This window comes from Vigna umbellata, chromosome 1, assembly GCF_029865625.1.
Source record: "Vigna umbellata cultivar VRB3 chromosome 1, Vumbellata_1.0, whole genome shotgun sequence".
NCBI classification, from domain to species: Eukaryota; Viridiplantae; Streptophyta; class Magnoliopsida; order Fabales; family Fabaceae; genus Vigna; species Vigna umbellata.
Window position 1 is genome coordinate 85,180,944 of NC_142165.1, and position 13,781 is coordinate 85,194,724.

Here is a 13,781-nt window from a genome sequence, read left to right on the forward strand (position 1 = left end):
CTGAGAAAATGCACCTTTAACTCAAATTGACCACTTCAAACCAACTTAATAGCTTAAACTATACCAAAATCAATCCTATCTCTTGTAACACTCAAATTCTACAACCAATAGCATTTTATACATTTCAACAAATTAAATTATGATTATACGAAAAGAAAAATTCTTATACCGCTAAGGCTTTTTAATAAAATTAATAAAATGATAGCATAAATATTTGGATTTAATTTCAATGATTATTGATACAAAACATTTGTATTGTAAGCTTAAAAGATAATATTTAAAATATATTTTTAACATTAATTATCATAAAATGAAAGAATAATAAAATGTTTCCTCCTTGTAAATACTTCTATTTAGAACATTTTTAAGTATTTAATATAAACATTTTGGTACAAAATATAAAATATAATTGATCAGATTGTGAATCAAAACTCAACAAAAGTCCACACAATTTATTAAACTAAAATATATTTTTAACTTATATGAAATAACAATAAATGCTTATATTTTTTGTTTTTAATTTGAAAATAATTAATTTTTATATACTACTTATGTGATAGCTGCTAATCATTCATTGATTATTTATGTATTAAACAAACAAATGTGATAATTACAGATGACAAAATGTTAACAAGTGATGTCTCCAGAGTTTGTTTAATTTTCAAATTTTTTATCTTATAATAAATATTAGAGAGTTATAATAATTATTCCAAATTAAAAAAAATGATAATTTTTTAAAGATAAAAACTCGTTTATTTCATGAAAACTAAAAATACATTCAACTTATTTTAATAATTCACTGTACTACATTAAATTAAGTGTAGGTATAAAAAGTAAATATATAGCTCTGAACAGACAGCCGCGTGTTACAGATATAATGCTAAGGTAAGTCTGACACTCAAGAAGAGAGATACAGGATCACGAGATTTATGAGGTTGTGTTTTTTATCTTTTAAACATTTTTATAATTATATTATGTATAAAAAAATTCAAAATTTTTTTTTGCGTTAAATATGTTTTTAATTTTTAAATTATTAAGTGAATTTGTTTTTAGTCTCTTTTTTAAAGTAAGGTACATTTTAGTCCTCTTCCTTAACGAAAGCTTAATTTTGGTCCTCCAAAACTAACGACGCTAAAAAAAAAAGTTGACGTGCTTAAAGTCTGGCCACGTGTTGACATATTTTCTTTCTATCGTTTACACGTTGGATTTTTCAATGTAAACGTCAGCTTCTCCTTGACGCTAGTTGCCTTTCTTTTTCCCTAGGCAAAACACCCTCTTCTTTCTCTGTGAGACCAGCAGCACTCACCGAACCAGCACCCATCGAACCAGCACCTCCCTCTGGTCAGCCAAAGGCGTCTTTGGCAATGCCGCTCGTCGACAGACTCATCGCCAGCGACCGCGAAAGCCCTTCTTTTATGTCTTCTTCTTGTGCGAGAAACACCCTCACTCAACGGGATGCATTCTCCAGGCCACCGACGAGGCCAGCCGCCGCTGGTGCCTCCGCAACGATCTTGGCCATAATCGACACCGCATAACACTTGGAAGTGAACATTGTGGTCGTCTTCTGCTTGGTCTCGAACAGGCCGGAGAGATCAAAGCCCGATGACATGGAGGAGATGAACCGAACAAGCCGGAGAGATCACAAGTTTTTCTTCGATTTACGTGTTTTATTGATTGGCGGTTTTCTTTGTGATTTCGAGTTTTCATGGCGTTTGGCAAACCTCTGTTCCTGGCGGCGATGTTGTGCGACCACTGAATTCAATAGCGCAGAGTGTGGCGGAAGAGTTTATCGTTTTGCCGATGTCTATGGCGATTCTTGGCGCGATGCCGATTTTCTGTCATGCGCTTGTCTCTAATGCTGGCTTGGTTGGAATGAGGTATGGGAATGTGACTTCGGGAGGTGGCGGTGCTGTTGCGACGTTGTGTGTGTGGCCTGCTATGCCAATTCATAATCACAATCCCTCTGTGAATCCTGTTGTTGGGTTTGTTCATGCTCCTAATTTTACCAATAGGGTTGGTGTTGTCGGTGGCAATGCTGTTAATGTTTCGAGTAGTTTTGTGGCTGCTACTCATGGGTTTCCTATGAATTTGGGGGGTAACTGGGTTGCATCGGTAATGGCCCGGATAATATTAATTGTGAGTTTTAATGATTTGGCCCGGATAACATCATGTGGTTATCAAATATCAACTCCCGGATGAGGATCTGGATGCATTGATTTCAGTTTCCTGCCCTATGTTGATGAAGCTTGGGAACCTTGGAATTTTCTAGACCTTCTAGCCCCCTTGATGAAGCTCCTTGTCTTAGCCCCTCTGTTGATGACAGCTACCAAAATACATCTAATAACCTGTTTGATGTTCGACCATTTAGGACCATTAGAAGGGGCGACTTGCGATCAAGTGGAGGTGTTCGAGGTGGCGTCGGAGGTGACTGTGGTAGAGTCGGAGAGAGAAGAAGGGAGAGGATTGGGGAAAGATTAACAGTTTCAGAAAAAAAATTACGTGTCACACCACCATTAGACACGTCAGCTTTTTTTTAACGCCGTTGATTTTGGAAGACCAAAATTAAGCTTTCCTTAAGGAGGAGAACTAAAATGTACCTTACTTTAAAAAAGAGACTAAAAACAAATTCGCTTGATAGTTTAGGAACTAAAAACATAGTTAACCATTTTTTTTATCTAAAAATATTTTTATTACCTTTGATAATGACTTTCTTTTATTACTATCATAATTTTTATTATTATCAGTGTAAAAAGTACGTTGAAATAGATATATTTTTTAAAAGTTACTGACAGAAGTAAACGATGCAAGCTATATATAGTAAAAATTTAGAAAATGACTTTAAGAATTAAAAACTATCATAAACTAATGGGTAATTTTTGAAAACTAAAATATTCTATAATTTAATTTCTTTTTAAAATAAGGTATAGAAAAAAAATCTTAGATAGTCATGTGAACAGATTGGTATTTGTTTTGTTTTGATCTATGAATTGATTTTGTATTTTGTTTTGGTAGGTTGTTCTGAAGTTTGTGTCTCAACCATGTCAACGTCGGTTAGGGGGTTTTGGAGACATGCCCGTGTAAATAAATTCAAATCACTCAGGGCCCATCTTTTTGGACCCTTTCTGAAAAACTTGTCTCCTTACCCTCCAAAAATTTACTGGTTTTTGCTATATACACTCCTCAACTTACATATATACCCTTTTCTTTCTCTACTTCAAATACTTTTCTCCCTATTCTCCTTCTTCCCTCTCTATCCTATTTTGTACCTCTTCTACTTGCACTACCTCGCAACTCTATCTTATTAAATAACAGATAACAATTATATTATAATAAATATTTTATTTATAGGTGGCATAGTAATAAATTGACCTGATTGTTATAATGTTAAAAATAATAATTAACATATTATTTATTGCTTTATTTTCATGGTCATGTATTGATAACAAAAATAATTTGTTAGCAACAATTTTATTTCTTGTCTTTTTTGTCGAAACATTTATCATTTCGGACGCCTTATTTTAATGTTGTATTCTGTATCTATCCAAACAATAAATGCAGGTATCTGTTGTTAGGTTGAATTAAAAAGCACATGAAAATTTTGAAATAGCATTTTATTCCACGATTCTGAAAGGTACTTTTCAAAATTGCTTCAAAATGACTAATGAATTATATCAATCTTAGTTATTCGTGTATGAAATGAATAATGTCATAAAAAGCATTTATAAATTAAAAATATAATTTAAACAAGTTCATAAAAAAAACCTCCATTTTCCCTACGAGGAAAAAAAATACACAAAACGCAAATTATTCTCCAGTATAACAAATTGTCATTATAAAGACAGGTAAAGGAAGAACTTAAATTCAATCCTATACATAAAATCTATAGTAAAATGGGAGAGACAAATACAAGGAACCTAACAGATGTTAGAAGGACAAGGACTTCATTTTAAATTTAATTATAACAAGTATGAATATTGTCATTTCTTATAATGTTGATTGCATTACCTTTTTCATTGTGTAGCTCGCATTCTTTTTCTTCTATATCGATTATTTCTAAGAAAATTAATTATGAATTTCTGTCTAAACCAAATAATACATACCTCATTTGGTCCTATTATTTCCCCCTTTCGTCTAACGTAAAATCAGTCCTATGTACTTCTTGATAATAATCCATACATTTCTACATTAATTCAAATCACATGATGAAAGAAAAAGAGAGACATGGGTTGGATTATCATATTACATTTTCTCCAACAATTGAAGAAAACTAACATGATTCACAAGGATATTGATTTGTTTTTTAAAATATTAAATTTAAATGAAAACTGTGCTGCATCTGGAACTTAATTTTTCAATTTTAAAGTTCAAAGGACTCGCATAGAACAGAGTACATACATATCATACTTGATTAAAATCAATTCAACACTATTTATTTACTAGTGTAGAAAGTGAGGTAAATAACTACCGAAGAGAACAAAGAAAATATGAAGTAGCAGATGAACCAATGACTTAGCCCATGGCATATTTTTGAGTCCATGACCGGGCAGTGGCCTCATACTTGGATCTATCAGTTTTGTACATATGAGCAATCTCGGGCACCAGAGGATCATCTGGGTTGGGATCTGTCAGCAGAGAGCATATGGACAAAAGGACCTACAAAATTTTAACATTTTTTAGTATATCACTGGCAACAAAATTAATAAATAAAAAGAAATTATCAGATAGATTACCTTGGATATTGTGAGGGCAGGGCTCCATTGCTCTTTGAGAATGTCTAGGCAGATACTACCATTACTGTTGATATTAGGATGGAAAACCTTCGTTCGGAATGAAACCTTAACCAACAGATAATGAATACGTATTAAAAAACTTGCATTTGCAAGTGATTATGTCTAAAATCCTTGAATTTCTCTACTCACCACTAGCCATTTCTTTAACTGATAATGATTTAAAAATATAAAAAAATTAAACAAGAGTCCACAACCAATGATCTGATGAATAAATCAGATACATTTTCTTTATCGGCAAATCAGATACATTATCACACTGAAAGTCCACAACAAATAGTTTCAATCCACTACAATTGAAAATGCATTACCCTAAACTTAAATTGAAATTCAGTAATTTACAACACTTCAATGAAAAAATCTAATGAGATTAAAACTCTTGATACAAAAAAAATTCATAGTTAGCACAAGAAAAAGCAGTCTCAGTGCATCCATAGATATAAACATATACATAACAGAATTGTGAATAGAGTAGTAGAAATTTGATTTACCTTGGGTGGTTTGAAAGGATAATCAGGAGGGAAGTGAATTGTCACAATAAATACACCTCCAGCAAATGGGCTATCTGCAGGGCCCATAATTGTAGCTTGCCAATGGAACATGTCATCAGCTACTGGACCTGAATATAAAAGTTCAATTATTCAGACATTGACGGACAAAGAACAGTCCAAAAGTTCTGACAGGTTTTAAGCAAACGAGAATAATTGGGGTCCTATCTTAGTTCCTTACTGCCATACCATGGCATTATTTTATTTCTTTACCCACAAAAACAATTGATGCATAACCAGGGATGAAGTCTTCAAAATTTTCTATTTTACTAGCAGAATTAGCAGAAGAGTCACACTGTCGGCTATATTCTATAGACTTTGATGAATGATTGTGTTAACTAGCAACACAAAAAAACAAAACCCCTAAAAGTGCATAGTCTCAGGCATGTACAAAATAGAGTAATCATAAAAAAAGCCGTCAAGCAATACTATAAAAATAAATAAAGAACGTAACAAAGTTCATCAAAGAGCAATATCGACCAACAATTGTTCAAGGTTTTAAATTGATGTCACAAGGATACTTTTTTCATGCTCTTGGATATTCACGGAAGTAGCAGACATATATGGCCAATTTGGTCACAATTGTGGGCTGACACCCAAAATATCTAACACGAATAATCAACCATCACATTGAAAATTAGTATAGACAAATTGTGGATTGTTATAGACATCACTGTCGGAAATGCAGCCACAATTACTGTGGCAGACACCAAAAACCTTAACTTTGCGACTGAAATTGCAGCCACGGACCTTTTTTAAAATGGTGCACCCATTCCATAGTAACAGTCTATACCATACTACCAAAAAGCAGTCCGCAAAAAATGTAATTTCTATCCCAATTTAAAAATTTTTGAAACCACCGAAAATTGCTAATCAAAACTGAAACAACAACTACAACCATAACTTCGAAACCTTAGTCTATACACTTGGCCAAAATCATATTTTTTCAACGAAACTAAGTAGCGGAAAAGAGCAGAGAAACATACCAGCACTGCAGGATGCAGGGGGATCTTTCTGCAGGTCCTTCAATTCCTTGTTGATTCGTTTGGTGGCCATCTGATCAACGCTGTCACATTAAAAATTGCATTTATTTATACATAAGCACACACATATACATTCACTTGGAATATCTTCACTATTATTTATCACAGTTAGACAATACATTAGGAGGAAAAAATCCGATGAGAATGAAATATTAAAATAGAAACTGATGATGGGATGAGAGTAATTTTGAATAAAAAGCAAAATATGGAAGGAAAGAAGTGAGAGATGGAAATGGAAAAGAGAAAATTTGACAGACCTTGAGTTGTGCTAGGGTTTGGGGTTTGAGTGTTGTGGAATTGGAAATAAAAGAAGAAAATAAAACAAGAGAGAATTTGAAAGGTAGAAATTTAGAGCTGAAAAACCGAGCTCTGTGGCCTTCTTTTCTTGCCACGCACTGGGTTACCTGGCACTCCCCCCATACCAATGCACAACTTCATTCCTTTTTTTTTCACTATAAAACAAAATATTATTTAATCTTTTTACCTTTAGTACTTAATATAACTTTAAAATAAACATCAAACTAAAATTATTTTATTCACTGATTTATGCGTAACTGATTATAATTAAAATGATTTTTATTTTGATAATTTTGTGAAATTAGTTTTAAGATAATTTATTTTATTGAATGCATAACCAAATATTTTAAGTTAGAGAAGAATAAAAAATGTGTTTTTAAAATTTTAAAAGTATTCTGTTTTAATTCAGAGAATTACAACAGACTTTTAGTTCAGAGAATTGAAACAGCCTTTTAATTCAGAGAATTAAAACAGACTTTTAATTCAGAGAATTAAAACAGACAATTTTCAAATGATGAAACGGTAAGGTTTTTCATGCTTTGATTTAGCATCACTCGATAGTGCACATTTAATCCATAACATTAATTGAAGCATGCTGAGGAAGTAGTAAAATGTGTTGGACCAGTGAAATCTATTTTGATTATTTCTCTTGAGTATGTCAATCTAGGGTGTTGCTCCTCCACCATCATACCTTTCTCTCTCCATTTTTTCAATATTTTTAATTCCAATTATATTTTCAGATTAAAATTTTTTATTTTTACTATTTTAATTTATTTTAAACCTAATTCTCCTACTTTACTCCCTACCCTAAAATAATTCGTTGAAGGATGTTGACATCCGTTCGTTGAAGGATGTTGACATCCGTTCGTTGAAGGATGTTGACATCCGTTCGTTGAAGGATGTTGACATCCGTTCGTTGAAGGATGTTGACATCCGTTCGTTGAAGGATGTTGACATCCGTTCGTTGAAGGATGTTGACATCCGTTCGTTGAAGGATGTTGACATCCGTTCGTTGAAGGATGTTGACATCCGTTCGTTGAAGGATGTTGACATCCGTTCGTTGAAGGATGTTGACATCCGTTCGTTGAAGGATGTTGACATCCGTTCGTTGAAGGATGTTGACATCCGTTCGTTGAAGGATGTTGACATCCGTTCGTTGAAGGATGTTGACATCCGTTCGTTGAAGGATGTTGACATCCGTTCGTTGAAGGATGTTGACATCCGTTCGTTGAAGGATGTTGACATCCGTTCGTTGAAGGATGTTGACATCCGTTCGTTGAAGGATGTTGACATCCGTTCGTTGAAGGATGTTGACATCCGTTCGTTGAAGGATGTTGACATCCGTTCGTTGAAGGATGTTGACATCCGTTCGTTGAAGGATGTGTGGAAGGATGTGTGGAAGGATGTGTGTTGACATCCGTTGAAGGATGTGTGTTGACATTTACATTTTTTATTTTAGGGTTTTATTTGAAGGTTTATTCGAATACGCACCTGGAGGAAACAACACACGCACTGCACCACGAGAGCGACACTGCTTGATAATTCTTTCCACCACCACCAACCTTTGCAACTTGTAGTATCTCACAGCGATAAAAGAAAGAGAGGAAGAAATATAATGTTAAAATGAAAGAAAAATATTTTACTTATGTACGGGGACTAGGTTACTAGTGAAATAGGTTGTGAATGGGTAAAATTAAAAAATAATAACCCTAAAAATAAAATTTTACTTAGGGGCAAAATAGTAAATGGGAGGTGGAGGGAGAAAGGTGTGGTGGTGAAGGGAGCAACAACCGTCAATTTAAATGTTAACTGATCCAGCCCATTTGGTCACTGCACCATGTTGAAGACTCCAAGCCCCCTTTTATTCATACTTCAGCTTCCAAAAGCAACCTTCCAAAACAGCTTCTGACGCACCACAATGCCTTAAAAAAAGAAACAGCACCCAAAACAGATTCTGGACTAGCTTCCAGCAGCATTTTTAATGAACCAAACACTTCAGAAAGGATGTTCCAGCTGCATCCCAGCAGACCTTGCACCAAATTCACGCTTAAACCCAAACTGATTCTCGCATCACATTACAGCCCCTTATCCCTTTTCATGCTATATAGCAATGCTCTTGTTAATAACCGGAACAAGCCAAATTCCATACTCAAAACAGCACTTTAAAACTCTGCACACACAAGCCTTAAACCACAAAATATTCTAACCAAACTTATCGCTGCACCATGTCTATTTCCAGACTTCATTCAAGCAAATATTCTAAAACTAATTCCATGTGTCAACTTCCACAATCTTCCCATAGACTACGAACCCAACGATGTCACTGCAGTATTAATTGATTTTATATTTTGGACCTATAATATAAAATCTCAAAATTAAAAAAAAAAGTTCCAAATTGAATTTTAGAAAATCATATTTAAAAGATTATAGAATGAACTATAAAAATATTTAGAGATTTTTATTTATAACATGTTTCTAGATAAGTTTAAAATTATAGAAATATTTTAGAAATCTCTAGAAAATGAATTATAGTTCTTAGATTAATGTTATGGTACCAAGATCTTAACCATTGATTGAAATGTGCCACTAATATAAACAGGGGATGATTGTATACTTTGTAAAAAGGAAAAAGAAATTAGAAACATTCAATATAACAAGCTTTTCCTTTTCTCAAAATCTTTCAACCTCTCCCAAATTTTAAACACTTCCTTCAAGCCTCTAAAATTTCCTTTCAACAAAGTGATATCAAGAGCCATAAGATCATCATAGAAATGGAAAATACCGGAGTTCCCTTTCAAGTCCTGATGCTCACCAAGAACAACTACAAAAATTGGAGCTTAAGGATGATAACTCTCTTTGGTGCACATGATGTATGGGAGGTAGTCGAGAAGAGCCACACCGAGCCAAAGAATGTAGACAATTTTTCTCAAGCTCAAAAAAAGAGTTTGAGAGACTCAAGGAAGAGAGATAAGAAAGCTCTTTGTCTAATCTATCAAGGATTAGACGAAGATACTTTTGAGAAGATTTTCAAAGTCAAATAAGCCAAAGAAGCATGTGAGAAGCTTAAGATCTCTTACAAGGGAGCAGATAAAGTAAAAAAGGTATGTCTTCAAACTTTGAGAGGAGAGTTTCAAGCTTTGCATATGAAGGGAGGTGAACTAGTCGTTGATTACTTTTTAAGAGTTTTAAGGCTTATTAATCAACTGAAAAGAAATTGTGAGAAGTTACATGATGTAAGAATTATGGAGAAAATTCTTAGATCATTAGATTCAAAGTTTGAACATATTGTCACCATTACTGAAGAAACCAAAGACTTGAAGGTCATGTCAATAGAGCAACTTCTTGGTTCATTGCAAGCTTATGAAGAAAAGAAAAAGAAGAAGGAAGAGATCTTGGAGCAAGTCCTTAAGGCTCATCTTGCTTCAAGAAAAGGAGAAAACATACACAACCAATCAAGACGAAGTTATAGTCAAGAACAAGGACGAGGGCGTGCATATGGACATGGACAAGGACGAAAGCCTAACAACAATAACCAAAGAGGAGAAAGCTTTAACAGAGGTCGTGGAGAAGAAATCTAAATTCAAGGTATGACAAATTTGGACATTATGCTTCTGAATGTAGAACCCTTAACAAAAATAAAGTCGAAGAGAAATTCAACTATGTTGAAGAAAGGTGTCAAGAATACCTTGCTACTAGCTTACAAAGGCCAAGATAAAGGCAAGGATAATCAGTGGTATCTTGATAGTGGAGCAAGTAACCATATGGGTGGAAAAAGAAGCATGTTTGTGGAGCTTGATGAATCAGTAAAGGGAAACATGACTTTTGGAGATGAATCAAAGGTGGCAGTGAAAGGGAAATGTAATGTCCTTATCCGACTAAAGAATGGAGAACATAAATTTGTTTCCCATGTGTATTATGTGCCAAGCATGAAAAGCAACATCTTGAGCTTATGACAACTCTTAGAGAAAGGTTATGATATTCAACTTAAGAATAATAACCTTTCTATAAGAGATAATAAAAGTAAATTCATTGCAAAGGTGCCAACGACAAGAAATAGGATGTTTGTTCTCAACATTCAAAGTGATGACCCATAATGTCTAAAGATGTGCTACAAAGACCAATCATGGCTTTGGCGTCTTCGATTTGCCCATCTTAATTTTAAAGGATTAGAATTGCTCCCCAAGAAGACAATGGTGAAAGGGTTGTCTTGTATTACTCACCCCAATTAAGTTTGTGAAGAATGTCTACTTGGAAAACAATTTCGATTGAGTTTTCCAAATGAGTCGGACTCAAGAGCTCAAAAGCCTTTAGAACTTATACATGCATATGTGTGCGGCCCAATCAAGCCAAGATCACTCAACAAAATAGTTATTTCCTTCTATTCATTGATGATTTTTCAAGAAAAACATGGGTATATTTCTTAAAAGAAAATTCATAAGTATTCGAGAACTTCAAGAAGTTTAAAGCCCATGTTGAGAAGGAAAGTGACCTTGTGATCAAAGCTTTGAGATTTGATTGTGGAGGATTTCACACCAAAAGAGCTTCAAAAGTATTGTGAAGATAATGAAATTAGACGACAATTGGTAGTGCCAAGTGTAAGATCCTTGAAAATATTTGTATGTTAAAATGTAAGATCCATGAAAAAAAAAAAAATATTTATAATAGTAAATTTTAACATTTTATTAGTAATAATAATTTTAATGGATAGAAAAATGTAAATTTTTGGATATAAAGTTATAGTAATTTTAGAGGGAGAGCTTCAAATTTTTGATAACTTATTTAGGATTTTTTTTTTTTTTTTTTAGAAATGTGAATAGTGAATAGTAAATAGTAAATAGTAAATAGTAAATAGTGAATAGTGAATAGTGAATAGTAAAAAAAAAAAAAATATTAAAATAAATTATGGAAGAGAACACTCCACGTAGAAGTAATCATTTAGAGATAAGAATGGTGAATAAAAAATAATTTTTGAATAGTAAAAATGAATAGTAAAAGTGAATAGTAAAAATGAATAGTAAAAATGAATAGTAAAATTTTTGGCTATAAATAGCCAAGGGGGGGAGGCTGAAGATTTACACCAAAATTCTAGAGAAATTGTGAGAGAAGAGAGTTAGAGGAAATTCTAGTTAAAGAGGGGAAATTCTGGAAGTTTCCGGAGAACGGTTTGAGAAGAGGAAACTAAGTCTGGAATAGAGGTAAGGGAAGCTAACTTTGAGTATTTCTTTTTGTATTATCTTGAGTCTTGAATATGCTATATTTTTCTTTTGTCTGATTTTAAATCTTAAATATGGAGTATTTTGTTTCTGTATGATTTTGAATTTTAAATGAGAATATGTTTTTTTGTGTGTTAATATCCAAGTGTGAAAATTTTAAAATGTGATATTGATTATGTTATGTCAATTGTATGTTATTAGTGGTTTATTTTTTTTATTTTGGAAGGATTAGAAATTGTCTAACCGGCTCTGCCAGATTCAATTTCTTGTTTCCCCAAACATTTTATTGTTTTCCTTATTTATTTTTATTGTATTTTGGAAGGATTAGAAATTGTCTAACCGGCTCTGCCAGATTCAATTTCTTGATTCCCCAAATTTTTTTTTATTTCCTTCCGTATTTATTTTATTACATTTTTGGAAGGATTAGAAGTTGTCTAACCGGCTCTGCCAGATTCAACTTCTTGTTTCCCCAAACTATTTATTTCTTTACTTATTTATTTTATTGCATTTTTGGAAGGATTAGAAGTTGTCTAACCGGCTCTGCCAGATTCAACTTCTTATTTCCCCAGACATGTATTGTTCTTGTTATTTAATTATATTGTATTGATGGATGGATTAGAAGTTGTCTAACCGGCTCTGCCAGATTCAACTTCTTGTTTCCCCATGAATTTTTATATTAAGATTATTGTTATGATTGTCAAATATTGTATTCTTCTATGACCATTTATAGTAATGTTTTATTATTGTTAATTGTTTATAATTATCTTGTATGAATTCTATTATGGATGTTTATTGTAATGATTTTATTGAATGAGTTTGTTGGTTGAAATTAATCTTGTTGGAAGGTTTGGAATAAGGGTTCTGTAATAGCTTGTATATTGGTATTAAATATATATACAGTGTTTGAGGTTGTTGTGAGAGGAAGTAAAATTAGGCATTTTAAGATTTAGAGCATAAGAAAACAAGGTAGATAAATTAAATAAATAAATTGTTAATTATTGAAGGCCTCCCTTTGTTGGTAGGATAGAGGAACCTTAAAAACCTGAGTTGGCACATCCCTGATCATAGAGCAGCCCTGGCCTGGTCCAGTCAGTTGTGACTAGTCATATGTGCTGGCGTCGAAGGTGAGTTTGATGCGTTCAGACATCTGGGTCCTCTCCGGTGACCAATTGGGGTAAAGAAAAATCTCTACTAGGATGAAAATAAAATAAAACAAGTTGATTGTAGATGCATAATATTATCATGGTAAAAATTTCATATATATTTTATTTATCATTACATTGAGCCCAGACTTTAATATGTAGTTCCTAAGATATGTTGATGTATTTTGGTTGATCCATGATCTTTGTTCGGTGAAAATATGTTGAGTTATACTCGATATGGGCAAAATGAGTTTATAATATGAAGCATGATATCTGGCAATGTGTTTAATTTATCGATACCAAAACGGGTTATTATGAATTCATGATTAAAGAATGAACATGATTGAGTTAGGTGGATAAGAGGGTATGAATTGTTGGTTTTTATGAAATGTTGGAGTGGATATGAGAAATCATTACTTATGAAATGATGTTTACTACCGGGAGTAGTATGTTCGAGTTATACCATGAGAGTTTGGTATGAGCAAAGTAACACCTGAGATTTTTGGAAGCAGGCAGAGAGGGGTCTGACCATAAGGCTTCAGAAAGTAAGACATAGTATGTAAGTGAGGCTTAAGGAAGCAGGCAGAGAGCGGTCTGACCATAAGGCTTCATGAGTAAGCATGGTACACTTGTAAGATTTATGGAAATGAGAAAGATGATTTTGATAATGATGAATTAATGACATCGGAATAATGATATTTTATCAATTGCAGAAATACCTGATTTTAATATTTTTGTTACAAGTTTAATG

At 33.2% G+C, this 13,781-nt stretch overlaps 1 protein-coding gene across 1 annotated transcript; it reads right to left on the reverse strand.

Moving 5' to 3' along the window:
• Positions 1–4,331: 4,331 nt before the first annotated feature.
• Positions 4,332–6,794, reverse strand: LOC124844379 (ubiquitin-conjugating enzyme E2 28-like). Its single transcript, XM_047321305.2, has 5 exons — positions 6,636–6,794; positions 6,322–6,401; positions 5,279–5,406; positions 4,731–4,835; positions 4,332–4,653 (listed from the first exon to the last, which is right to left on the reverse strand). Exons 2-5 carry the CDS (start codon positions 6,389–6,391, stop codon positions 4,510–4,512), a joined length of 447 nt encoding a protein of 148 aa, XP_047177261.1. The 5' UTR covers positions 6,392–6,401; positions 6,636–6,794; the 3' UTR covers positions 4,332–4,509.
• Positions 6,795–13,781: the final 6,987 nt, after the last annotated feature.

What these genes read in the sequence shown, in the direction of transcription:
- LOC124844379 (XM_047321305.2), bottom strand. Translation starts at nt 6,391, where the DNA reads ATGGCCACCAAACGAATCAACAAGGAATTGAAGGACCTGCAGAAAGAT. An exon ending in CCCTGCATCCTGCAGTGCTG is followed by an intron (nt 5,407 to 6,321) that starts GTATGTTTCTCT and finishes TTTTATATTCAG; the next exon opens with GTCCAGTAGCTGATGACATG. An exon ending in ATCCTTTCAAACCACCCAAG is followed by an intron (nt 4,836 to 5,278) that starts GTAAATCAAATT and finishes CTGTTGGTTAAG; the next exon opens with GTTTCATTCCGAACGAAGGT.